Source organism: Falco cherrug, chromosome 1 (genome assembly GCF_023634085.1).
Source record: "Falco cherrug isolate bFalChe1 chromosome 1, bFalChe1.pri, whole genome shotgun sequence".
Classification (NCBI taxonomy): Eukaryota; Metazoa; Chordata; class Aves; order Falconiformes; family Falconidae; genus Falco; species Falco cherrug.
In genome coordinates, this window is record NC_073697.1 from 64,957,340 (window position 1) to 64,981,754 (window position 24,415).

The window sequence follows — 24,415 nt, forward strand, 5'->3', positions numbered from 1 at the left end:
TGTACTGGATGGAGCAAGTGCTACAGTTGGTGGTTAATTAAAATGACATTAAATACATTTTAAATTGTTTGACTACTATAGTTTCAAAACCACTTTATCAGTGTCCTCCAGCTCTGCTGTAACTGTGTGGAGAGCAGCGATCCAACTCTGTTGGATAACCAGTGTTTATAACTAGTTAGTAATATCCTTAGGTATCATCTGATGAAAGCAAAAAGCAAAGTTGAATGGAATGAGCTGGGTTGTTGGGGTTTTTTATTATTATTTGTATATAAAAAAAGAAGATGGTACATAGGTTGTGACACTTTTCTGTGAATCCATACATGTATAATGAAACCTCTACCAAGGAAAGAAAATGGCTATGAAGACTTTTGCAGTGTAAGAAGTTACCCCACAGCCCCTGTTTCAGCCTTGCTACTTGGCTGCTGGCAGCTGATGGTGCCTGATGGAACCTGTCAGATGTTTGCTTCTCCAGAAAATACCATCAGCTCCATGGCCTTCCTAGCTGACCGGTCCATCTGTATGTCACTGTTTTCAAAAATCCTGGTTCAGTCTTTCATACCATCGTTTTTTATATCAGTCAGCCTGCAGCAGCAGGAAAACATTTTTGCCTATATGACTACTGGTGTTTCAGCACATTTGCTCCCTTCCCAGCATCTTTCTTATTTCTTCTTTTTTTTCCCTAAATACTTCTTTTCTGCAATTTCTCTCATTTTTATTCTACTGTCCTCTTCTGCAATTGATTCCCTCTGAGAAAGGTAGGGCTGAAACAGCAAGTGACACTGCAGTAGGGTCATTGTTAGTCTTCCCAGACAAAGCTCTCTGCTTCTGTTCCTTGGCATATATGAAACAGGCAGGAGTATATGCCCTCTCCAACACCTGTTATTTCACAGTCTTTTCAGTCTTAAAAAGACGTGAGATAGTGGTACAAGTTTGGAATATACTAGCAAAGTGTTACACAGTGTGATTTCAGGTATGCCAACGCTCATTTCTAAATCTGGCTTGAATCCTGCCAGTATGCTGAAATAGAAGACTAGAGCAATTTTTGGACAGAGCTAGAAAACTATGTTTTTTGTGTTGGTATTTTTGGCAGGAAACATATTTTCTTTCCTTCAAATTAGCATTCCAAGACTAGATTTAATCAATTTGTAAAAGACAAAAAAAAAAAAAAAATATCACTCAAACCGACCAGAAACCAAATTTGGTTTAGAACAGAATGTTTTGTTTTATCCCAGGATCCTTTTTTGTTTTCAATCTTTATTTTTTTGCAATCAAGATAGATTAAAAAAAAATATGTCTTGGAGAGAAAGATGTATTAATTCACTTTATTGTTCTTGAGCCTCCCAGTAGAAAGCTCAGTTACTTACACATTTTTTTACCTGCTTCTCGCTTGCCTTTCAATAACAGCCTGACCCTTGAAGAACCTCCAAGGACTGTTCCTATGTGACTATGTTAGTGGGTTAAAAAGTATTACATATTTTGAAAGAAATAATTAATGAAGATCTTGTCTTCCACATAGCACAGATGAAAAGGAAGATGTGGAGAGGTGCTTTATAGAAGGGAAGCAAGTTAGCAATGCATACTCTTGGATAGTGTTAAGCTTTGTAGCATTATATAGAATTAAGCAAAAAAAGGGGCTCAGTCCTGTTGTTCTAAGAGCCCAGACGTATATCTTAGGCCTGGAATATTCAGCCAATATTTGGGACTGATGACAGAAATTGGGTTTGATGAGACTTCATAGGAGACCCTTCAATTTCAGTGGAAAATGCTCAAAGAATTGGGGAAATTAGCATTAGCATGTCCTTTGGTCATCATTTTGGATACCCCTTACATTATCCACACAAGCAGGATGGAAAGAGTGTCTCAGGACTGTTGTAGTGACTTGTAGCTGCATTTTCTGGGTGACAATGAATAGGTCCAGGAATGAGTGTCAGTGCTAGAAAGTAGCTTCATCACCTGTCAACCAGACACGTTGTTCCAAGGGAATGGCACATCTCAGTTTTCAGGAAACCTGGGTGCATGAAGTGGGTTTGGGTAAAGACATCTATGTACCCAGGAGTTTGCAGATTTTGAGCTTTAATGTGCCTTTTCTCAGGCATTTCTTCCATTGTTGCCTATTTTGGGGTGTTTATTTGGTCACACTAGATTTCCTCAGATTTGCAATTTTTAGGATCAGTCCAAGATAAAAGGAAAAGGGTTTATTAGTGACCAGTCCACACCACTTTGTTTACAGGTAGGAACAACGGCAGCCTGCAACAAGGCACTTACTACAGGGAAAGAAAACTCTTGGGTTTGCCTTTGTAGCAATTGAGCAATTTGCTCTGACTGTGCCAGTTTGCATAGGTGCATGGTCCAAGAGAAAATGTACACATCAAATATTGGGCAGCAGTTTGGGTTTTTTTCTAATGTATGTGTAAAAACCTCTTGCATTCCTGCAGTTTTCTGCAAAGCTTACACAAACACTGTGTCTCATGGTACATGCTAAGCTCCAGCTCTGAACTGCAGGAAAATGTTGAAATTTTTTATTTTTTTTTTATGTAGTCATTCTTTAAAGTTCTGGGTACCAAAAGAAGAGGTCAAAATTCAGCTTCTATGCTGATGCATGGCTTAGGAGAGCAGGCAGCTGTAAGAATAGGATCTGGTTTCTATGGCATTAGCCTTGTGTGTAACAAGGAAGAAATAATTCAGTTTTTGAATGTATGTTATCATTGCTCTAATGGGAAGAACAACACACTATCTCCTTTATTTATCTTATCTGTATCATCATATGCTTTAATTCTCTGAAGATGAGCATATGAACATCTCCAGTTAGATTTCATTAAATCAGATGGGCTGTTGCTGTCAAATTGATGGAAGTAAGTTATTCATTTATAACTCAGCTAATTGATTTACGGAGAGGTAGAAGCTCAGCCTGAAATCTTTCCCTAGGATCTCGCTTTTATAATAAGCACCACAAATTGAGGGAACAAGAGAAATATCTGATTTCTAATTGTTGGAATATAAGGCAGTTGGAAATTTCATACAAAGAACCCAGCAGAGTTGGTCATTGAACCTGACAGAGAAGTAGGAGCTTAATTTAAATGTCATCCTGTGTAATTTCCCCTTATCCCTAGTACATCCCCCATAGATACACATTCCAGATCACAGAATAGTATGTAACACACACAAAAAAAAAAAAAAGAGACCAGTAATGTGCAGTAGTATTTTTGTAGTGTGCTGTTCATAGGAAGGAGATGGGACCAATTTCTGTGTCCCCGATCCCCATAGCATAGAAGAGGAAAGGGGCACCAGACAGGCAGAGCACAACAGATCAAGAAAGAGGGGAAAGCCACAGGGGGAAAGAGTTTCCCAAATAATTACACAGTGGCTTTCACTGCAGGTGATTTGTGAGTTTTATGACTCAACTAGACAACAAAAGTCTTTTAAGAGAAGATTCAATCAAACAGCCTGCTTGGTTTTTCCTTCCAGCAGCCGCTGCTTAAGCCTTTTGCTCCTCAGTGAGTGTGCTTTTATGTGCTGAGAATCACTAGCCTCACTACAGATGTACTGGCTAACATGGTAAGGAGTGTGTCTCTTGCACGCAAATGCTAAGTGATAAATTAGCACCTGATTATTAAATCCACATGATGGGAATGGTGAACTTTTTTCTCTTGTTCGTCTAGGTTATGTCATCTATTTTTGTTCCTTTTAAAAGGATCTTTTTTGAACAAGAGTTGTGACAAAATTATCTCTTTGCTATCAAATAATCTTCTGGACTCATAAACTGCTCTTTCTGAACAGGAGAGACTATTTACAGGGTTTGGTTTTTTTTTCAAGTGGCATAAATAAGGCAATGGGACAAGCTAACTGAAGCCCTCCCCTAACATGGGCATCCCATGTAAAGCAACGTCATCTTTGGTTGCATCTGCTGCAGTGTAAAGAAGCAGCTGGCCCTCAATTCCAGCAGAGCCCTGAGAGAACATCAGAAATTGTTGGGTTGAAGCCAACATGGTGACTGTAGCTGGAAAAACCACTTGTGTTTAAACCAGGCTCAAAACACTGCACATGATCAAACCATGAAGACCCCTGCCATAGTTTCCTTCCTGGGAACTTCTTCTCTTCCTCCCTTTTTTCCTCCTCTTCTTCTTCGAGGAGTTGACTCAACAGTGTGGGGCTGGAAGGGACTGAAGTAGCATCATAGGGCTGGAAGGGACTGAAGTAGCATCATACTAGCTAGGGACAACCTTTTCCTCTGCTTTCTCAATTGCAGATGAAGTCGGGGGAGATGGCTGCCAACATTGCCCGGGAACTTGCGGAGCACACAAAAAACCACTTGTACGCTGGTGACATCGCGTACTCTGTGTCTGCCATGGTCCAGCTCGTGAACTTGCTTGATGTGCAGCTCCGAAACCTGACTCCAGGCGGGAAGGACAGCGCTGCACGTAGTTTAAATAAGGTAAAAACAAAGGGGCTCGGGAGGGGACAGGAGGCTGAAGAAGGGTTTGGCTTTCCCTGGAGAACTATTATAAACGTCTTTCTGAATGACTGCCGTTTCAGGGTAGTGATTCTTTCACAGTAGACAGGAGTACCTGGCAGATTTTTGTTTACAGTGTATTTTATTCTGCTGAGAAATGAAACAGTTGTAAATGCCAAGTGTTCTATTGGTGCTGGGAAATGTATACCCTTAGATGTGTAGATATACGAACTCCAGGTACTTCACTGTGGTCTCAGCTCTCATAGCTCTGTATGAGAATAACTCAAGTGATGCCACGGCAATTCTTTTGGACTTGTGCCAGTGTAAGTGAGACCAGAATTTTGTCCAGCATTTCCAGTGCGGAATCTGTCTGTGAAATGCCTTGTAATACGATCCAGAAAATCTGAATATTTAAAGCCCCAAGAGGCAGAGAGACTCTGGATTTTGATTTCTTTTTCATCTTGTAACATTACAAGATGCTGATTTGAAGGTCAAATGAACACTTTTATGGATGAATGTAAACAAATAAAAGGAGACAGAAACATTTATTTACACTGGAGATACATTTACAAACGGCACATCAGATACTACCATATTTACACTTAAGGTCTTCAGGATAGTTTAGTATTAGAGGGCGTTTTTTAGTGATGACCCATGACTTAGCCCAGAAGCACCTTACTGCATGATGATGGTGTGGTTTCTGTGCCCCCTGTTTGAGAATAATTATTAGTCCCTTTGTCATTTCCAGAATTAAGTGGAATTGCTACATACTAAAGGTACTAGAAGTTGCCAGTCGTGGAAGGAAATACGGGCTGTGGAGTCTGTAAGAATACATTGAGAGTTGAGGGTTTCCTTGGTCCAAGGCCCTCTTCATCACTGAATCTCATGTAAACACATGGGATAAGACTTACATAGGATTCAGATAGTGAATTGTGTGGGCCTGGTCATTAGAACAAAGAGCAGCTGAACCCCGTGGCTATGAGTGTATAGTTATATTTGCCACCCATTTAAAATATGACACGGAATTTTGTTCTCAGCTGTGTAGCTGGCTCTGACAGCCCTGGCATCCATGTAAGTGAGAACAGAACTTGGTCCCAAGGTTATACAGGGAATAAATGATCCCAGCTAAGCTTGAAATTTCTTGTGTGTCATCTGAAGAGAAATACTTTTCGCAGAAGTAATGTCTTTTTTCTTGTAAGTTATTATTGTAGACTTAATGCTGTTTTAAATGCAAAGGGCTTCTGGATTGTTTGAAATTACAACCGCATGGGAACTGAAGTCCTGCATCATGTGTGCTTTGCATGTGCTGTGAATTGGGTTATCCTGATGCTTTTAATTAGTGCTGCTTCCAGCTATTTTGTAACAAAGTAGGTAATAATTGTATTAACTGTTACATCAGCATAACATTATTTGTTATAATCATACCATGGTTCTTTATTTGAAATGATGGTGATGTCTGACAATATCAGGTAAAACCAGTGATTAATGTCACCTACTAACGGGTTTCATGGTTGTAGTCTGCTTCCTCTTCTGAATATTCCCTAGCCACAACCAACATTTCGTCACTTCAGCTTTGCAAGCACGTATTTTTCACCTTTTTATATCCCACCTTCTGATATTTGTGTCAATTACATGAAATAGGTTTGTATCACAGGGACAGCTATGAGTCACTTAGAGAAGGGGAAGACTGGGCAAGGCAGAGCTCCTTGGCTTGGCAGTCACTTCTGGGGTCCCCCTTACAGGCTTCCCCCCCCGCCCGCCCCCCCCCCCCCCCCCATCAGCTTTGCACAAGCAGCTCATAAAAATCAATTGCACTCTTCATTAAAATTCTGGACTGCGTGGAGTCCTGCAAAACAGTGATGCGAGTCAGTGATCCAAATGACAGGCTCAGTAATTTACTTGCTCTCATTCCCCACTTAATTCTTTAGAAGAGCAACTGCTCTGTGTTCATTTAAGAATGCATGAATTCAACTTGGAAGTTGTATTGGGCAAACAAAAGCAGCAGAGTTACTGCTCCATTTTCCCCTTCACTGATCAAGAGTATTTCAAGAAAAAAAAAAAAAAAAAGGAAAAAAGTCATTTCTGAAGAGTTTTGTTTAGTGCTGTTTAGTCAGAAAGAAGAAATAAAGTAAGAACTAGCCATTAAACATTCTTTTAATCATTAAAGGAAGTGTGCTGGGGATCTGAAAGTAATCACCTGTGCTGTTTTTACTGGTTTGTTTTGGTTTTTTAGAAGGCGATGTACAATGAATTGAAATGAACTGGCATAATCAGAATTTTTAAAAGCCATCATCTTTCAGGAGCCACTTTCCTGTCAATAAAAGCTTTATGCTTTCCACTGGATCAGGCTTAATTAAGGTGATAATTGTTCTATTGCAAACTGGCAAGACCCCCAAGTGGATAGCTCTGTAATTTTTAGCAAGGCTTTCTTTGATCTCCATTTGTTTCTGTAAAGTCTTCATACCCACCAGGTTTACCCAGAGGAAGATTTCTGCTGTTACAAATTGATGAATTAGAAATTGAAATTATGCATTGCATGATACCTGGGTGTATTTTGTTTATTTCAGAGCCTCAAAACTCTTGGGGATAAATTTGGCTCTCAGCTGTACTAATGGGATTACACTGCTGTGACTTGAGAGCGCAAGTTACCCCGAATCTCTATTGATGTTCAATTTCCAACCCAGGCACAGCAGCAGAAAGAAACACAGCCAAGCCAGTGGTTCTGAGCAGCCTGATTTTGCGAGGTTTAGTTGCACCAATGCAGAGCTCGCCAGCTCTAGCTCACTGCTGCAGACTGCCTGCAAAGTCCTGGGGAGGTAAATAAGTGCCTGTTTAAATATCGTGACACACTAAAGTGCAGTTATCAGGCAGGAGGCATGCAAGTGCATATCGAAGTACATTCCTAAACGTGGCACCTATGGAAAAGGTGGGATTCTTTATGGGAAAACTATTAAGCATATAAAGCATTTAGGCCCAGGAATTACAAAGGAAAGCATGACTCGGTATGAGGCAACTGGAAAATGCATTCCTGGAGAAGCAATTTAATCCAAAGGGGAGAGAATGGCCTCAGCTGGAAATATTACATCAGATTGCCACTTCATTGTTATGTCCTCTTCAGTGGCCCTTTACGCTATCAGGAGCCCTGGGCAGTGCTCTCTCCTTCAGTGCAGTGTGTTATCACACTCGACATGTGCCTGCTCACAGCAGCAAAGCTGGAGCTGTAGGTTTTGCCTTGAGCCAGAGACCTGAGCAGCTGTATCAGGATGGGTCCGTACAGATCCATGCTCTATCCAGATGCAGTCCTGCATACGTCTTGCTCCCTGGAATTGGTCCTGCTCATTCAAAGCTTGGTTAGACCTCACTGTGCCATCAGCGCTGACTGCAGAGCTTCTCTTACGTAAATAACCATCAGTCCCATCCTTTCCAACCTTGTTTGACATGGAAATATCATGTGTGATCTCCAGGTTGTAAGGAAAGCATCATCTCTTGAGCATCTCTACTTGACTTCAGTGTCTCCTACCATCTAACAGCTGCTCTTGCAAAGTTGCCAGTCTGCACTTTACTTCACTGAAAAAGGACTAACCCATATTTCTGGAGCCAGTCCTTCCAGCCTTCCACTGCTGCCTAACTCGCATGCTTCCTTTGGTTTGGTTGATTTTCAGGAGCTGTTTAAGAGGGAAATGAGGTTTTTTTCATAGGCGTTTTCTTCAGTTTTTTTCCCTTGTTCTGTCACTAACTTGTTTTTTCTATTCCGTCTTTAATCTGCTGTCTTTATGGACTCAGCTTCAGAAAAGGGAGCGCTCTTGCAGGGCCTATGTCCAGGTATTTCTTGTGTTTTTAATACACATGTCCAGTTGTTTGACTGAATGACTGTGAAGTGAGTCTTGTCTCTGTGTATAATCTGATTATCACCATCTTTGTGGCAGCAAGTTCTAAGGTTAAGGTTACAGGATAGTAATTTCATTCATCACCCCCCCACCTGCTCAGTTGCTCCCAGACTTGACAAAAATTTGGGGCAAAATCTCTCAATCAGAAAGTGGGAAAAATCACAGGAAAGATCTGACAAGACTCATCTGGCCATCAAAATAAGCGAAACAGTATGGGTGTGTGCAAGTAAAGAGTGCAAAACTCCTTCTTACAGAGGTGTCTCCAGACCAGCTGCATTTTGCTTATGGCATGTCACTCATATAATTGCCGCCTGCATTTCCTTAGTTTTCTTTCTTCTCCTCTTACACTTGCAAATTTAGAAACAATTTGAAATGGCATGAGGGAGGAGGTAGAATCATAATGAAATGCAGAGTGCCCTCGCAGAGGGCTGTAGGAAGGAGGAGAGTGCTGCAAACTAAATATAGGATTAGGAACATAACATCCCGTGAAGTTCATTCAGCTGTGGCCTGACTTTTGTAGGCTTACATTGTGTTTTACATGAACAAAGTCAAGCCCCAGTGTTTTGGAAAGACCTGCTCGTAGGCTTTTGAAGAGTGTAGCCTGGGATTATTTATCCTGTCACCTTGCCTTATAGCATTTGCTCCAGTGACTTTTATATAAACCTGTTTGTATATTATGGGTGAGTTAATGCTGCTTTAAGAAATGTGAATGTTTTACCTTCTAATTTCTGTCTTGTGCTTGTGAACATTGATGTCGTACTTACGGGTGGTTGATCATTATTTATACGTGTATGTATAACATGCAGCGGTGTAAAAATGAAACCTGTGTTTCTGGAGGAGGCTGTCTATACCTGAATTTTCCTGCAAAATTCAACTTCATACATTCGGTATTTATTTGGTGAGCGCATATTTCATTTAGCATGTGGGATTAGATGGTTTAGATTTCTGGGACATTAAAAGTAAAACAGAACCCCTCTGCACTGGTAGGCTGTCTGCCTTCCCTTTGGATGTGGTCATGAGAAAAAGTCACCTTTTCCCTTCCATATGCATTAACAGATAAAGATGACATATAGAGTTACACACCCCTTGTCTGGAGTGACTTCTTTTAAGATGCCAGAGAAAGTAACTAGCATGTGAAGGAATTCAGGGAATTTTTCAGTGCAACTCTCACTCCCAAGCTAGCTATCTTGTCTACTGATACCACTGGAAACATGGTGAGGCTGGTTTGACCATGGACCTGTTGGGGACCGTGGCTGCTACCTGACCGGTAGTTTTCCTTTCCACTACCTGCACAGGCATACTGTACAGAGCCAATGCACGTGGTCTTTTCATCTTCTTTCAAACAGTAGTGGATTGTGAGTTTAATAGACTGTACAAAAAACCTGTGATTGATGGAATAAAGCCTGAATATTCTGCACAAACTTCAGCTTACCCTTAATTTCAAGGACTTCTTTCCTTTCGCTTGGAAAGGGTACTTGTGTGTTTAAACATTAATCATGTACCTGCCTCTTTAGTAGACAAAAACTGATGAAAGCTCATTGCGTGAGCTGTTTGTTATAAATATGGACAAAGCTGGTAAATTATATTGAAGAGGGCAGTCCTGTAATGGAGGGCTTGAAGAATGAATTAGATGACCTAATTGAACCTTTCCAGCTCTGCTTTGTATTATATGGAAGTAAAGTAATGTATCTGGACATGTTTTTCATACAGCATGTTTCCATTCAGAAAATCGTGTAGCTAAAGTAATCAGAAAATCTTGTGAAGGAGAGTTTGTCTGTAGTAACAGCTGAATGTGACTGCAGATATTCCTGTTACAGGACACTTACCCTTTACCAGGCAGTGAAATGTCTGGGCTGGCTAAGGCAATTCAGCAGAGATTTTTCAACAAGTCTTAAATGATGAAATCCTGGACTTCGTGAAGTCAGCGGGAGATGGGAAGTCACTGGGAAATACGCTGCTGGTGGCAGAGAAACAGTTTTCAAACTCGCTGACATGATCTCCTTGTGCTGATCCCATTACTGTGAAGAGCATCCTTGAATAAATTTGGCTCACATGACTGGAAGTGTACCTTCAGTCCTGTGTTCCCTAGACAAAACAAAGTGGGTGCAAAGTTTACATGAGAGATGTCCAGCAATTGCAAATATCAAAAGTGCAATTGAGAAAAGGTGCATTTTGGGGTGAAGGAGGTTGATTTAAGACAAAACCTGCTAAAATCAGTTTTATGTTTTTCTTTGGGCTGTCTAAAGGAGACACGACAGAGCCCCTGCAGCGATTGGGGTGTAAAGTCCTCTTGAGCCCAAAATTAATTAATACAAAAAATATGTTAAATGGATCTGAAAGTTTTGTGAATTACTCAAATATGAGACTGGGAATGCCCTATCATATTATCATCTCATCACTCTGGATAACTTTATAATGAAAACAAATATTGATTTAATTTGTGCAGTGTCAAAATACTTGTTGAATTAAAAGTTCAGGGATTTTATTTACTAGCGATAGAGGTTACAAATTCTACTCCTTTAGTTGCGTGTGTGGTAATTCATTAGTTTTGTCTCAACAATCCAACCGGAACCAACCCAACAGGCGACATGATAAATGCGTATTAATATAAAGACTGGAGAATTGCTGAGAGATTTTTCAGTCACGGTACTATTTAAGAAACTGTCACATGGGCTTCAATTTGTGATAGTAAGAGTCTACTTAGGCTGAGCTGACCTATGTGGATCTCCAAGATGGATGGGGTGAGTGGCCTTGGAAAGGTGCTCTGTTAGCTAAGGAAAGCTTGGACCCAGTGCATGGCTTTTTGGAGAGCAGAGATCTGCATCTCTCACATGCCCACTTTTCTGCAGTACACTGTTCTTGCACTCTAATTTGGGAAAGGGATGGAAAAGTCATCGTGTGGGAGAATGAGTCACAATGGGTGACGCATTTGATTAGCATAGCTTCGTTTTGTGACTGTTGTGTGATGTAAGCTGGTATGAATTTTCTGTAATTTTTTCAGAATTGATGTTTATTCCTTTTCCAAAGGCATTCCCCCTTAAACTGAAGCACTGGAGTTGTAGAAAACACAAAATGTTTGTCTTCTGCAGGCTGTGAAACTGGATTTGGTGTCACAGATTTCTTCTGTGCCCTTCAGCAAGTGGCATGTGCTCACAGCTCCCCAACTTAAAATGTAATAGGTACGATTCCCCTGGCCTCTGAGAATGGAGGTAGAGTAGTAAAGAGGGGGGCAAAAAACCCCAAAAGGCTGAATACTTTAATATTGCAATAAGTGAGGCCGTAGAACATGGAGAGCTTAAATATGGGGAAGAAAAATAGAGAATTTTGCAGTAAGATTTAGTAGCTGTATACTTTAAGCTTTAATAAAGACTCATACCACATCCTGGCATGCAGAGTCTTTTTATAACATATTTGCACCTGATTGCAAAATCTGAGCTTACCTCCTTGCTTCGCTTGGATTTCTGGGCTGAAGCTCCGGGGCATCATGAGGCCAATGACTTTCCCTGTGGTGCCAGCCAACGGTCTCTTCCCATGTGAAATTGCGTGCTGTGTTTGCGATGCAGATCTCAGAAGACAAAAACTTCACAGGCTTCCCGTTCTTTATGACTTTTTATTTTTTAAATCCAGTCTTGGTGGCTTCAAGCTGGAGGCTGGTGAATCCTATAGACGGGTGGCCGCATGGGTGCCACCCCTGAGTGGTAGCTTTGTAAGAAGGGTGGAAGGACACAGCAGAGTTGCTTTTGCAGCATTTTCCTGGTCTAATGGTGTTTGCTGCCATCCTCCAGGCTGTCCTGTAAATCAGCTTGCCCTGTTTTGTAATTCTGGGCTTGATTGTACAGCAAATGGTGAAGATTATGAGGGTGCCACCCAGTCTGAAGGTCACAAGAGCTGCTGGGTGCAGGTGTCATTGGAGCCACTGAGGAAGCTGGTACGGAGCTGCTGGCAGGTTCCAGGTAGCAGACAGTGGTGGGTGGTTGCAGAGGTGTCCTTCTGGTTCTCCTGGAAGTTTTCTGAACACTTCACACTTGTAACATGGGCTGTTTGAATTGCTGTACTAAGCAAAAAAATGAAAGGCTTTCCTCACAGGATTCAAGGCATTAAGTTTAAAGCTGAGTATAAGAGACTTTTTTTTTTTTTTTTCTTTGCTAACCTAGTACCTCTCAGCAGATAAAAGGTGCATCTGGGACTTAGCCAGTACTATTTAAAGTGGATTAATTTTGTTTGTCCCACTTCTCTCTTGCTTGCATGGCTGGTCCCAACTTCTGTGAAGACTAAACGAAATAAACTTGTAGCTCTGAGAGGGAGCATAAATTGAATTATGCTGTGTTTACTTGTGTTCTTGTGCCTGTGACAAGAAAGACTCTAACCTTCATTTATATAGAAAGGGGCAAATTAATGAGGATTTTCGAGTTCCTTGTTTGGTCACTTAATTGGCTGTATGACAAAGAGCTCTGCAGTGCATGTCAAACAACTTTCAGAGTCCTCTAATGATATGTGCATTGCTCGACTCCTGATGCTATTCTGCACAGCCTGTCAGGCGAGGTACTGTTGTTAAAGTGGCTGGAATAAATTGGCTAGCAGTGTGCATACAATGCCGTATATTAACCATAGCTACAGGGAGTACTTTTAGCAGCTTTTTCAAGAGATCGAGATGTTTGCCCATCAGCATCAAAGTGCCCCAAACTTTCATTTAATATAATTAAAAGGACATCTGAAAGAAGTGTGACTTGCAGCAGGGTTCTGCGGTTTGGTAGCCCTTTGTTAAAACTCAGTGAACTTAATATACTTCACAGCTTGAGAAACCTGCACTTGATTTGTGTCAGCAAGAGTGAAACTAGAAATCCCCACACTGCATGTTTCTGCCATGGTAAGCCTGTTGTTAGGGGAGAAGAGGATCAAAGCAGCAGCCTTGGGTTTGTCACAGGACTCTGAAATTCTTCACATAAATACTAAAAAGGAAGGTGACCACCTACTCCTCTACCTACAGCTGAGCTACACCTAAGGTTACGTGCTCACATGTAACATAGCAAAACTCAGAAGAAAATCTACCGTTTTCTACATTGCTGTGTGTTTACTCTGCTTTAGTCTGAATCGGTCATGGAATCTGGTGGCACTGGTAAAAAGGCTCAGTGCAAATTGCCGCAGAGGTCAGTGAAAGATGTCCCTTTCATTTGGACCGTTGGAGGAAAGGATGAGTCTCACGGACTCCCTAGGAGTTCCTTTGAAGGCTATGGATATTGTGTCAAAGAGGCATTTCTTGTTTGCAGGCCATTTTATTTTCTTGCTACAGCTTTGCTCACTTCCCCAGTGTAATTACTCTAGCGGTTGCTTGTATAGTCTCATATCCCGAACAGTAGGGCAGCAAATACAGATGATTCATAAATGCAGTTCTCAGCTTATTCTGCGGGGAAGATCTCATTAGTTGAAACAGATCATATGTTACTTCCTTCTTCCCAATCAATTCCTTTTATTTCAGTCCTACAGATGCCTTCTGACCTTAAAATATTCTTCCTTGTATACTAAGCAAAGCAAAACCATAACCTGTAATTTGTAACCTTGTTATATTTTTCAGATCTCCTATTTTTTTGTGTGGTCCCATTAAGAGATTATTGGTAGTTCAAAGCCAAGATTGCAAACCTTGCATGCCTAGTGCAAGACCATTAATTCCGTAGTTAAGCATTTTGTAGATGGCCTAATTTTAATAAAGGTCAATGCCTTTCTTCTCACTGCAGTCAGTTCTCAGTGCTGCTGAAATTCAGGCCATTTCTGAGTCAGTATAGTTCCTGTATCCACAGCACAAACATTTGCTGTAGACTTGAAAAGAGAAGATTTTGTGCTTTTTCTTTAGAGCTTTTCCTCTGAATCTATGGAGTAATTTTAGAAATTTATCTGCAAGGTCAGGAGTTCTCCTTTTGCCTTTGCCATGAGTTGTAGGTTTTGGCTCAGTTCACCAAAACTGGTACCATCAGTTGCCAATCACCACTCTGGTATTAGATGTAGGCTAGTGCTTCTGGCTGAGTTTTGAAGGAAAAAGCAGGGATTGCCAGCAGATATTCTGATGATTTATTTATTTTTAAGCACTTGTGATCCAGCAAGTTTCAATCTAAATATGCGTTTGTCTGTTTTATTGAATGTTATAATTGTGTTGTGATGACCTTACTGCTTTGCAAAAAGCCTTAGACAGTGGCTGGGCTTCCCTGTAGGAAATTGTTTTCAGTGTGCTTTACTTAGGCTTTAACCTGAGAGAAATTTTAGTTTGGAATTAAAAGAATAAATGACAAGATGAAAAACGATGAAAGGATGAAGAGCCTTGTCAGACAGATTTGAAAGCACTTCTCAGCTAAGAAGTAGGATTTAATGCCAACATTTAGCCAAAATGACATTTTACGTGTTTTGGAAGCTGAAGAAATGACATAGGCATCTATTTTTGACCTGAAGTCCTACAGAATGGATGACTGTTCCAGTTTGATTGGTGACCCCTGCAGAATGGGATTGTCGTGCTGTTCATATGCCACTCTAAAAAGACACGTAATTTCCTTAGCTGATCCCTTTCAATGCAATAAACTTGCCAGAAGCAGCTCCTTGCATGCCCAGACCCACGCTTTCATGCTGGTTCTCTCCTCTAAAGTGGCCGTTCTGGCTGCACCATGTCCATTCAGAGTTAAAGGGAGTTTCTCTTGTACTGGTGCTTTTTCTGGCCAGAGGCAAGAATCTCACAGCTTCCAGCAGAACTTGCCATCAATGGCATTGATTGTGCCTTTAACTCAATTAGTTTGGAGGCTTGAAAATACTGATAGCTTGAGAAAAGGTTTTGGTTTAGCACTGGGTGTTTCATATGAATACAGAGCAAACCCAGTAGTTCTTGAACAAGGAAGCAGGTAAGCTTTTTTGAAGTAGCACTGCTTTCCAGTAAGAAAAAGGAAGAAAGCATAATGTGATCATTGAACCATATCCACATTTCAGTGCGTCTGCTCTCTGATGGGTTTTTCATTTTCACTGTGCACTGTGGACCTGAAAGGGTTTTCATGCTTTTTTTCCTCTGCTGATTGCCATAAAATGTCAAGCTGCTATTAAAAAGTAGGCTAGTAATGTTTTTGCATGCTTTGAATAAAGATGATGCACTTATTTTGGAGCAGTACCTGGAGACCTCAGGCAAAACCAGAACCTCAGACCATAAGCACAGCCTGAGGCTCTCTCTCTGATTTCACTCTACAGACTTAGCGCTGCTGTTCTCAGAAAGGATAGGCAAACGTTTTTTGTTGAGGCAGTGCCAGCAAACGGCCTTGGTACAGTGGTAGCTGTACAAGCACTGCTTGTTTCATGCACTAGCTGTGATTTTAGTCTACTGATGCAAAGCACAGCCTTGTTGCTGTAGCTCTACCCTAATTTTTGAAAGCACACTGCATGAAATGTTCCGGTGAGATCAAGGAAGACAAGTGTTAGCAGTATTACACAGGGCCTTAAAAGTTAAAAAAATGAAGATATTGTAATTAGAGATGTCATTGCAAAAGTGGTGCATTAATGCCTTATGCCACTGCCCTCATTCTGCCGAAGCTGCCCTAGGACGTAAGACCTTGATGTAGGTTCCATGCAAAATAATGTATACATTGTGTTCAGTCTTCTCTTAGGAGGTGCTCCTTTGTAAGGAAAGACAAACTGAGTATTTGAAGATCACTCAGCAGAAGGATTCAACCAATGTTCCCTGTAGGGCCTGCTGGTACTCACTTGCCATGAAGCAGTATTTTCTCCAGTCATAAGTTTCTTAGGGTTTTTGTTCTTCCATCAGCTGCTCAGCGAGAGGCCAAAATGAACAATAAACATTTAGGGAGCTCCTAACTGTAGGAGAGCTGCTGGTTTTCTAAGGTTGGGTTGCTGTACTTAAGGCACCATAGCACATTTCAGTCTGATCCCAAATTTGGCGATGGGATGAGTACATCTAACTAACGCTAATCTCTTAGTGATTTCCAGTGTTAACTCCCAATTAAAGACAGTTTTTTTACATTACAGTATCTGTTTTTGTCAAAGAGCAGTGCCTTGGATGTTGATACGTTGAAAAATAAATAAATGTGGTATCACTGGCTGTATACTCCCCTCCTAGGTTTAAACTGTGTGTCACATAGCCATATATTCTCACCAGACACTTCTAGAGGAGGAAAAGATAAAAATAAATGAACAAGAAGAATTCAGTTTTATGGCATTAAGTAGCTGTCACAAAGGAAATCAATGTGATATGTACAATTGGCCTTTTAGTAATGTATAATTACTGTAAGGCTCCTAATTAGTTGCCTTTTGACAATACATCTTTTAATACCAATTTGTAAGTGTCTGAGGAGGTAGGTTTACATTTTGTTTCACTTTTGTCACCTCAGAACAAAAGCAAGAAACCATGAGCAGACGCCCTTATTTGGGGGGAAAAATCTCCATCTGCAAGTTACTAACATTTATTTACATTGAATGTACACTCTGTGGTGCTGTATGACCACATAATGGAAGGGATCACCATCATGGGATTTGTTTTCTATGCTTGGCATGTTCTCGCTCTTCTCTCAATGTACAATTGTAACCACTGCTGGAGAGATGAAAGGTCCACCAAGTCTAATATTCTCTGACCCACGATGGTTGCTCTTCATGGGCTTGTATTTAGGTGGGTTGGCTTTGCATGTATAGGTACCCTGACATCACAGGCAGCATACAGCTACACCTACATATCTCAGGGTAGAAAGGCAGATGGAAAGCCTTCCTTCTGGGCTCCCTTCTGCCATGCCCTTCTTCCCTTGTTTGATCTTAGGCTACCAAGGCTACCAACAAGCAAGCTATGCCGTGTGAAAGCCTTCCCTTGATGTCATTTGAGTTACTTTTGTCCTTCTCACTGTGCATATGTGGGGTGGTGCTGAGGTATGTTTGGGCTCCAAGCCCAACATTTTTATTTTGCATGAGAATCACAAGGGTGCTTTGGAAGTTGTTCACCCAGTTGAGCTGCATTTGGAAGAGGGATCAAGCAGAGGAAGAAAAGAAAACCACAGGAGAGGAGGTCCTCTAGCTTGGGAAGCAAGGACAGGGTCTTCAGTGAGGTAGCCATGAGGCATCCTTTATTAGGTGTTGTGTTCTTCAGGGACAGGATTAATCTCATGTGATTTGGGACACCTAAATGGGGGTAATACTTGCTGTAGTTCCTTCTGCTTTCAATGGGGAGAGAAACTAGAGAGCGTCTGGGCTCCCAGCTTGGCTGCATGTTAAATTCTGAAACTGAAGTGGGATGAAACTAGTTTAGAACTTTCCTGGCTCCCTCTGAAAGCCCCCACCTTTATCAGGATCACTGGGGATCACAGGTAAAACCTATCATTCCATTGGTTTCCAAGCACACCTATCTCATGCCGCCTTCATTTTAAAGGTCCTCCATCAGGGCTAACTCTCTTGCTGCTGTTCATCGTGAGGGTTCCCTGGGAGCTTGGCACTGCTGCTGCTTCTGTGCTGGAGCTTCAGCAGACCACAAAAGTCATTGGAGCGGGTTCCAAACCAGCCTAAACCATGACAGCTCAGCTTAAATGCAAAGGCTGATGCTTGTTCTGTGTGCCTGCCTTCCCACCGTTCCCATTCCCCTGCCCAGCTTTTCCCAGTTGGCATCTTTGTCTCAAGAGACAGTTGCTTTAACAGCTGTTTTGTTTCATTTAAACACCTACCTCAGCTCCTGTCCAAAATGCAAACATTTCGTTAGCACCTCGTCTCCTTGGCTTCAGCCCACAGCACTCAGGCATAATGAAGTGCTGCACTCAGAAATATAATGCAGGGAACACTTGATTAATGCACTGAGACAGGTGAGGGGAGTGACCCTCTGGAAAAAGCTATGGACTGAATTTGTCTCAGATGTAGTGCCAATGGAGACAATCTACCAGCTTTGTTCAGATACATGCTAAGCACCTGGCCCAGATTCCTTGGAAATATTTCTGAAACTTTTGTGTCAGCCCCCAGATCCAAGGTGGTATGAAGTGGCTGGTTTCAGGTTAGTCACTTCAAGAGGATGGATGCTCACCAGCACTTCGTCCATTGGGTGTGGAGTACGTGTTGTGCGGGAAGTGGCACATTAGGCCTGACTGGTGTTCCCTCTCAAACTTCGCACACACTTCAAAAAATAAATAAAAAACACATTAGCTAGAATGATTTTTCCTCAGAAAAAATCTTTTCAGCAGATGTTTCACTGTAACACAAATATTTCAGCATCTGTTTCATGTTTTGACAAATAGGTATTACCTTTCCATACAGAGCCAGGAGCTGGATCTGCTGCAAAGACTCTTTTCACCATTCAGATACTGGTAAAAGTATCCAGGATGTTGTTCTAGCAGAGATTTAAAGACAACATTAGTAGCTGTGCTAAATGGAAGTAAGGCAAATTGTAGTGTGCAGGGTAACATTGAAAGGGGAGAAAAACTCTCATTTTCTACTTTCTGTGCCTAAAAGATCTTTGCAAGAAAACACCGTGTTGTGGAGAACCTGCACAGCAAAATAGTCAAGGTTTTTGGTCACTGGAAAAGAATGCTACCTCCCTTTTGCCTGTAAAGAGATAAGCTACCAAAGTAAACTACAGAATTTTATTAAGAGCTACAGAGATCAAGCTTCCAGAGTTTAAAACGCTGAACACACACACACACACACCCAAATGCTATGGATTTTTAGTGTTTCTTCTTGACTATTAAAGTCAGCCAGCTTTTTGTGTGCACATACTAAATGTGTTAAGATGCTTTTTAGACTCTATAGGAAAAAATCAGTTTAATAATCAGTTTAAGAAATTGATTTATGGTTAGTAAGTTCCACTTAACAGCAAATGAGAGTGAGATTCCTGTCCTGGATTGTAAAGGCTTGATAGCAAAGATATTTTTGCAGTGGCACCAGAGGACAAGATTTTCAGCCATTTTGATTTGCTTCAGTGGTTGAACCATGGATTGCTCCATACTTTGGGAAACCAACTGTAAGGCTCAGGAGAAATGTTGTCTATTAATCAGGGGACCGGGGAAGATCTATTTAAGGTACAGGAGAAGCCTGGCACAAGAACAAATGAGTTAATTGATCATTAATAGATGTAGGTTGGCGAGTAGGAGCTTTGTACTGTCAGAGGAGTCTGATTCTGGTTTAGTCTTCCAATAGGAGCCATGGTAGTATGAGGAACCTTCCAACCTGAGGGATATTTAGGATGAAGATGCAAGTGGCAGTGTCTCAGTGAAATGTCTTTTCTGGGGTTAAAAGCACCAGCAGTGGCATGTCTAGCTGTCTAAGCTGCTTCTTGAACCTTGCTGTAATTGAAATTTTTTGGAAGGTCACCTGGATATAGCAATAAAGTCAAATTCTAGTTTGCTATGATGATATTCTCCTGTTGCACATTTGTATCTGAACATGACTGGTGAGTGAGTCAGGATGCCCTGCTTTCTCTGTGCCATGTGTTGCTGTTGTAACACTCCTCCTGAGGGCTTTGCTGGAGAATGAGCTATGCTGCATCTTCTTTGCACAGGTCATGTTGTGCAGGTGGGTTTAGAAATAGGAGTAAATACTGAAGCATTGTCATGAAAGTGAGACCAGGAGGCATCCTTTAGGCTTACAGTGTTGAAATTCCATGGGACTGTCCTTGCCTTGCAGAACAGAGGTGTGGGTACGATGCCCGTGCATTTAGCCTACAGAAGATTATTAAGAACAGCAGCTTATCTCAAAAGGGAATCTTGATTTCTGCAGTCAGCATTAGCTGGCAGTGGAGGTGTTTCTTTGCAGGTTAGGATAGCTTGGTGGCTAGAGAATAACCAGCACAATCAAAGTACCTTTTTTTTTTTCCTCTGCACAATCAGTTCTACCAACTGATACAGCTGGTTTGATTAAAAAACTTTAGTGAGAAAGTACTTGAGTCAGCTCTGATTAGTAACTAAGCTGGTGAGTTCGGGTTGAGCAAAACCTTCAGGTTGGGTAGGCTCAACTGCTGTAATTTTGCAATCAGGAAGCCAGTGCAGCTTTGTGCGATCCTGGATGCACATCCAGATTAACCTGTGGGAAGTTCTCCATGGGAGAGCTCTTTGTGCGTGGCAGCCCAGGGCAGAAGGTGCACCACAGGAGGGACTGAAGTTGTTACCATGGGGCTGACTCCTTCCTGAATGGAGCGATTTGAAATGTAGTGTCTTAACTAAATCTCTACAGGCACCTGCTGCTTCTCTCGATGAAGTTGTGTAACTCAGCTATCTCTGTGTTTTCATGACTGCCTGCCAGAGGTTATGTGATGGGAAGCGCTCTAAGGAGCACAGCCCTTGCAGATACTACATACATTTCTTGAGTGCCCCAGCCCTACTCGTGAATTCTGGTGCTGCAGGTATCAGCAACCTGCTTCACAGATGGTTTTTGAAACCTATTTTCGTGCGTGTTTCCTTAACGATTTTCTCATCTCCCCTCCGCCCCCGCCCCCAACCCCCTAATTCCTTCTTACTGCAAGCCCAGAGCTGCTGATCACAGCAGCAGGGAAGTGCTATTGCCAGCCTGCATTTAGAATAAGATGGACATTTCCTCCCTCTCCCATCCAATGGCATAAATGATGCCTAGCTCCATTGCAGGCTGCCCCGGTGGGTGGGGAAGTGAGATGTTGTCCTCTCCCTATAAACCGATGTGTGTGCAGGATGGGACTGAGCATATGTCAAAGGTCTCAATAGTGCTTTAGGTTCACTAGAGCCCTTTCTCACTCGATCCCTGTCCCTTGCAGGCCATGGTGGAGACGGTGAACAACCTCCTGCAGCCACAGGCTCTGAATGCGTGGAGGGACCTGAACGCAAGCGAACAGCAGCGGGCAGCCACCAAGTTACTTGACACCGTGGAGGACAGTGCCTTCGTGCTGGCTGATAACCTGCTGAAGACAGACATTGTCCGGGAAAACACTGACAACATCCGTAAGGGACAGATCCTGTAAATACTGAGAGCAGCCAGAAGGAGAGGAAAGGCTGGGAAACCTGGCTTTGGTCTTGTCCCCTAGATTAACTGGAGAGCAATTTGTTGGATATGTCTTGGCCCATTGTCTGAAGGGCTTAAAAGTCTTTCCAAAACAGCCTAAAGGGATGAGGCAGCTCTCTACCCTTGAAAACCCATTGGAAATGAGCACCTAACCTGCCTTTATTACTCCTGGCAAAATTTGTGCTAGAGCAATGAGAGCACCGCTTCACAGGGAGATTGTTCATTGTAATGCAATTGTGTTTCATTTCATACAAATTTGTGTCTTTATTTGGCTGATTGTTGATTTTAATTAAAAAACAAGCATTATGGAAAGAACGAGCACTCCCGCTGTGCATATGTAAAATGAGAGCAACTCTTCTTTCTATTTCTATGAATATAGATCCCAAGCACTGATAACATTAACAGAAAGTACCAATCGCCACTGGCAAAGAACTAGCATTTTCAGATTTTCATTTTAACCATTGTCCTTAATATCCTGAGGTTCTTGTTTACAAGAACTGGTTGTCTTTTGTCTTCCACAGAGAGTAGAATTTATTTGCACTCTTTTTTTTTTTTTTTTTTTTTTAAATTAAATTTAAAACTTCTTCAGGGCAAAGATTTAAAAAGAAATAGGAGCCCAAACAGAGTCTAGCATGAAACGTTGTAAGTTGATACCTCTGCCCTCAAATGGTCTGGAATACCATTTTGTAGCTCTGAGGTATCATGTCAAAGATTATTTCAGTAGAGATTTTTCTTAGTGTCGGTCTCTCTTGCAAACAGAGCTGGAAGTTGCGAGACTAAGCACAGATGGGAATCTGGAAGATCTGAAGTTTCCCCAGAACACAGGCCATGGGAGTGCCATTCAGCTGTCAGCAAATACCTTGAAACAAAATGGTCGAAATGGTAGGTCCAGCACCTCTAGCCGCACCAACCTCACGAATCAGTTGTGCTTTAAGCATTGTTTTGTGCTTAACCAGTTGTAAGTATACGATCAATTGCTATGTTAATATTTAAATTAACAGTAGTGTCAGTTGCTCAAGCCCTTGAGTGCAAGCTAAGTTGGCTGACTGTGAATGTATGTTACTGCTGAGTGATTCACAGCCTTCAAAAGTATTACATGCTGGTAAAGATGCATCAGACCCTTAAATGATGTGGCTGTTGGAGCACAACGGTGAGTCCAGAGAAGTGTTTTTAACTGCTGTTATCTGCAATAGGAGGCTTCTGATGGGATAAGAGGGTTGTTTGAGTACACTGCTTCACAGTGGGGAACTATACAAACATCTGAAAAGCGAGAGGGAAGAAACAATAGTAGCAAATATTAATAATGAGCAAACATGGCAGAAAAGGTCAATTAGTTGTTATGAGTCTAAATCTTCAATGCCTTTCTCTCTGAAGCTTATGAACCTCCTGATATAGTATAAATTAAAGATGATCTTATATGTGAATAGTCTTCATGCTGCCAAGCCATTTATTTCAAGACCAGGAATCTGAGCAAACACATTTGTTGATCTCTACAGCCCTGCTATAGACCGATTTCAAACTCCCCGGCTTTCTACCAATGGGCCCAACATACTCCTGTTCCTGAGTTCCTTTAAAATTTAATTTGTGTGCAGTGGGAAAGCGCTCTAGTATGGGCTTTGATAACTGCAGGGAAAACACGAGTGATAGGGTAGTATTACAGCCAGACCAGATGCGTTAAGCTGTTGAGAGACAAGTTTGGTCTGGTGGTTCAGAAGGAAAGTGTTGCCATTGGCTTCCTTGATGGGGTTTGGTACTTTTGCAAGTAGGATTTGAAGAAAAGTATTTCTCTTAGAGACAGTGTGAAGCCCAAGATGCGCAGCACAACTCCAGTGTGCAGGAGTTTCACTCCGCTAGTGGGCTTCGGAGATTTGTAGGGAAAGAGAAACTGTGTTGGCAGCAAGGAAGGGGAAGTCTGTATTTCTAAGCATGGTATCACTGGAGTTCTGGTCAAATCAGCAGAGTGCCATCAATTTGCACCAGCCTGGCACCTGCCCCGATGTGAACAAAGAGCTAGAAGTAAAATTATCATAGAAGGATTTAGGTCGGGAGGGACCTTTGAAGTCATCAGTGCTTCACTTTTCTCAGAAGCTGGGGTGATTCCTATAGAAACAAAAGAATACCTCCCCACAACTAGTACATATAAAAGCAAACTAATCACATTAAATTCTTCTTTACAGGATATGAAATAATGTGCAAAACAAAAGGCAAACGGGATGGTTTCAGATAAAAAGAATTGTCTGGTAGCCTGAGTTTTCTGCAGGCTCCCTAATGGTTTTTTTTTTTGTGGAAGAGGGGGTATCTGATTGGCAAATTAAGAAAATAAATATGTTTTAAAATGAAATATTTGCAGTTTTGTTTTACCCTTCATGTGAGATTGGATTTGTGTTGGAAAGTTTTGGATTCCTTCTCCAAGATTTGTCCCCACACTTTTCTGAGGTAGTCTTAATTTATTAATGGACTAAATTACAGTGTTACACTGCATCTGCGTGACAGGCCAGAACCAAACACGTTTCCAAAGCATAGCCTGGAGAATAAAGTGTTGTGTCAGGTGGGAGATGGGCCACCTGGCCCCTTTTTCTCTGGAGCCAGTTGTACCCACTGCCACCAGAAATAAGCCCACCTTCTCTGTCTATTTCTGACCAATCTGTTGAGAACGGCAGCTCTGGCCTTCTTATCCATGGGCTGCTTGTTGCACCTCGTGGTGCTCATTGGGATTGGCGGAAGGTGAGTTTCATATGCCACATTTTGGTCCTTTCACATTTTCTCAGAGAAGTTTTAACGTTGGTTCAGAGAAGAGATGTGTCTTCTAAAATAAACAAACCAAAAAAACCCACACCCACCGTGCTGACCTGGATATCTAACCTTTTCCTGCTCTTCTAGGTGAAATCAGAGTAGCTTTTGTGCTGTACAATAACCTGGGCACCTATCTCTCCACGGAGAATGCCAGCATGAAGTTGGGAACAGAAGCAATGTCGACTAATCACTCCGTCATTGTCAACTCCCCTGTCATCACAGCAGCAATAAACAAAGAGTTCAGCAATAAGGTTTACCTGGCTGATCCTGTGGTGTTTACTGTCAAGCACATCAAGGTGAGTTAGTTTGAAAAGTG

General features: G+C 41.7%; 1 protein-coding gene across 1 annotated transcript in view; it reads left to right on the forward strand.

Moving 5' to 3' along the window:
- ADGRL3 (adhesion G protein-coupled receptor L3) overlaps nucleotides 1-24,415 on the forward strand; it is a 301,758-nt gene that overhangs the window by 200,844 nt on the left and 76,499 nt on the right. The window contains exons 7-11 of the mRNA XM_055725863.1: nucleotides 4,247-4,432; nucleotides 8,234-8,272; nucleotides 21,062-21,245; nucleotides 22,066-22,188; nucleotides 24,187-24,395. Coding sequence (XP_055581838.1) covers nucleotides 4,247-4,432; nucleotides 8,234-8,272; nucleotides 21,062-21,245; nucleotides 22,066-22,188; nucleotides 24,187-24,395 — 741 coding nt within the window. The remainder of the gene's footprint in view (nucleotides 1-4,246; nucleotides 4,433-8,233; nucleotides 8,273-21,061; nucleotides 21,246-22,065; nucleotides 22,189-24,186; nucleotides 24,396-24,415) is intronic.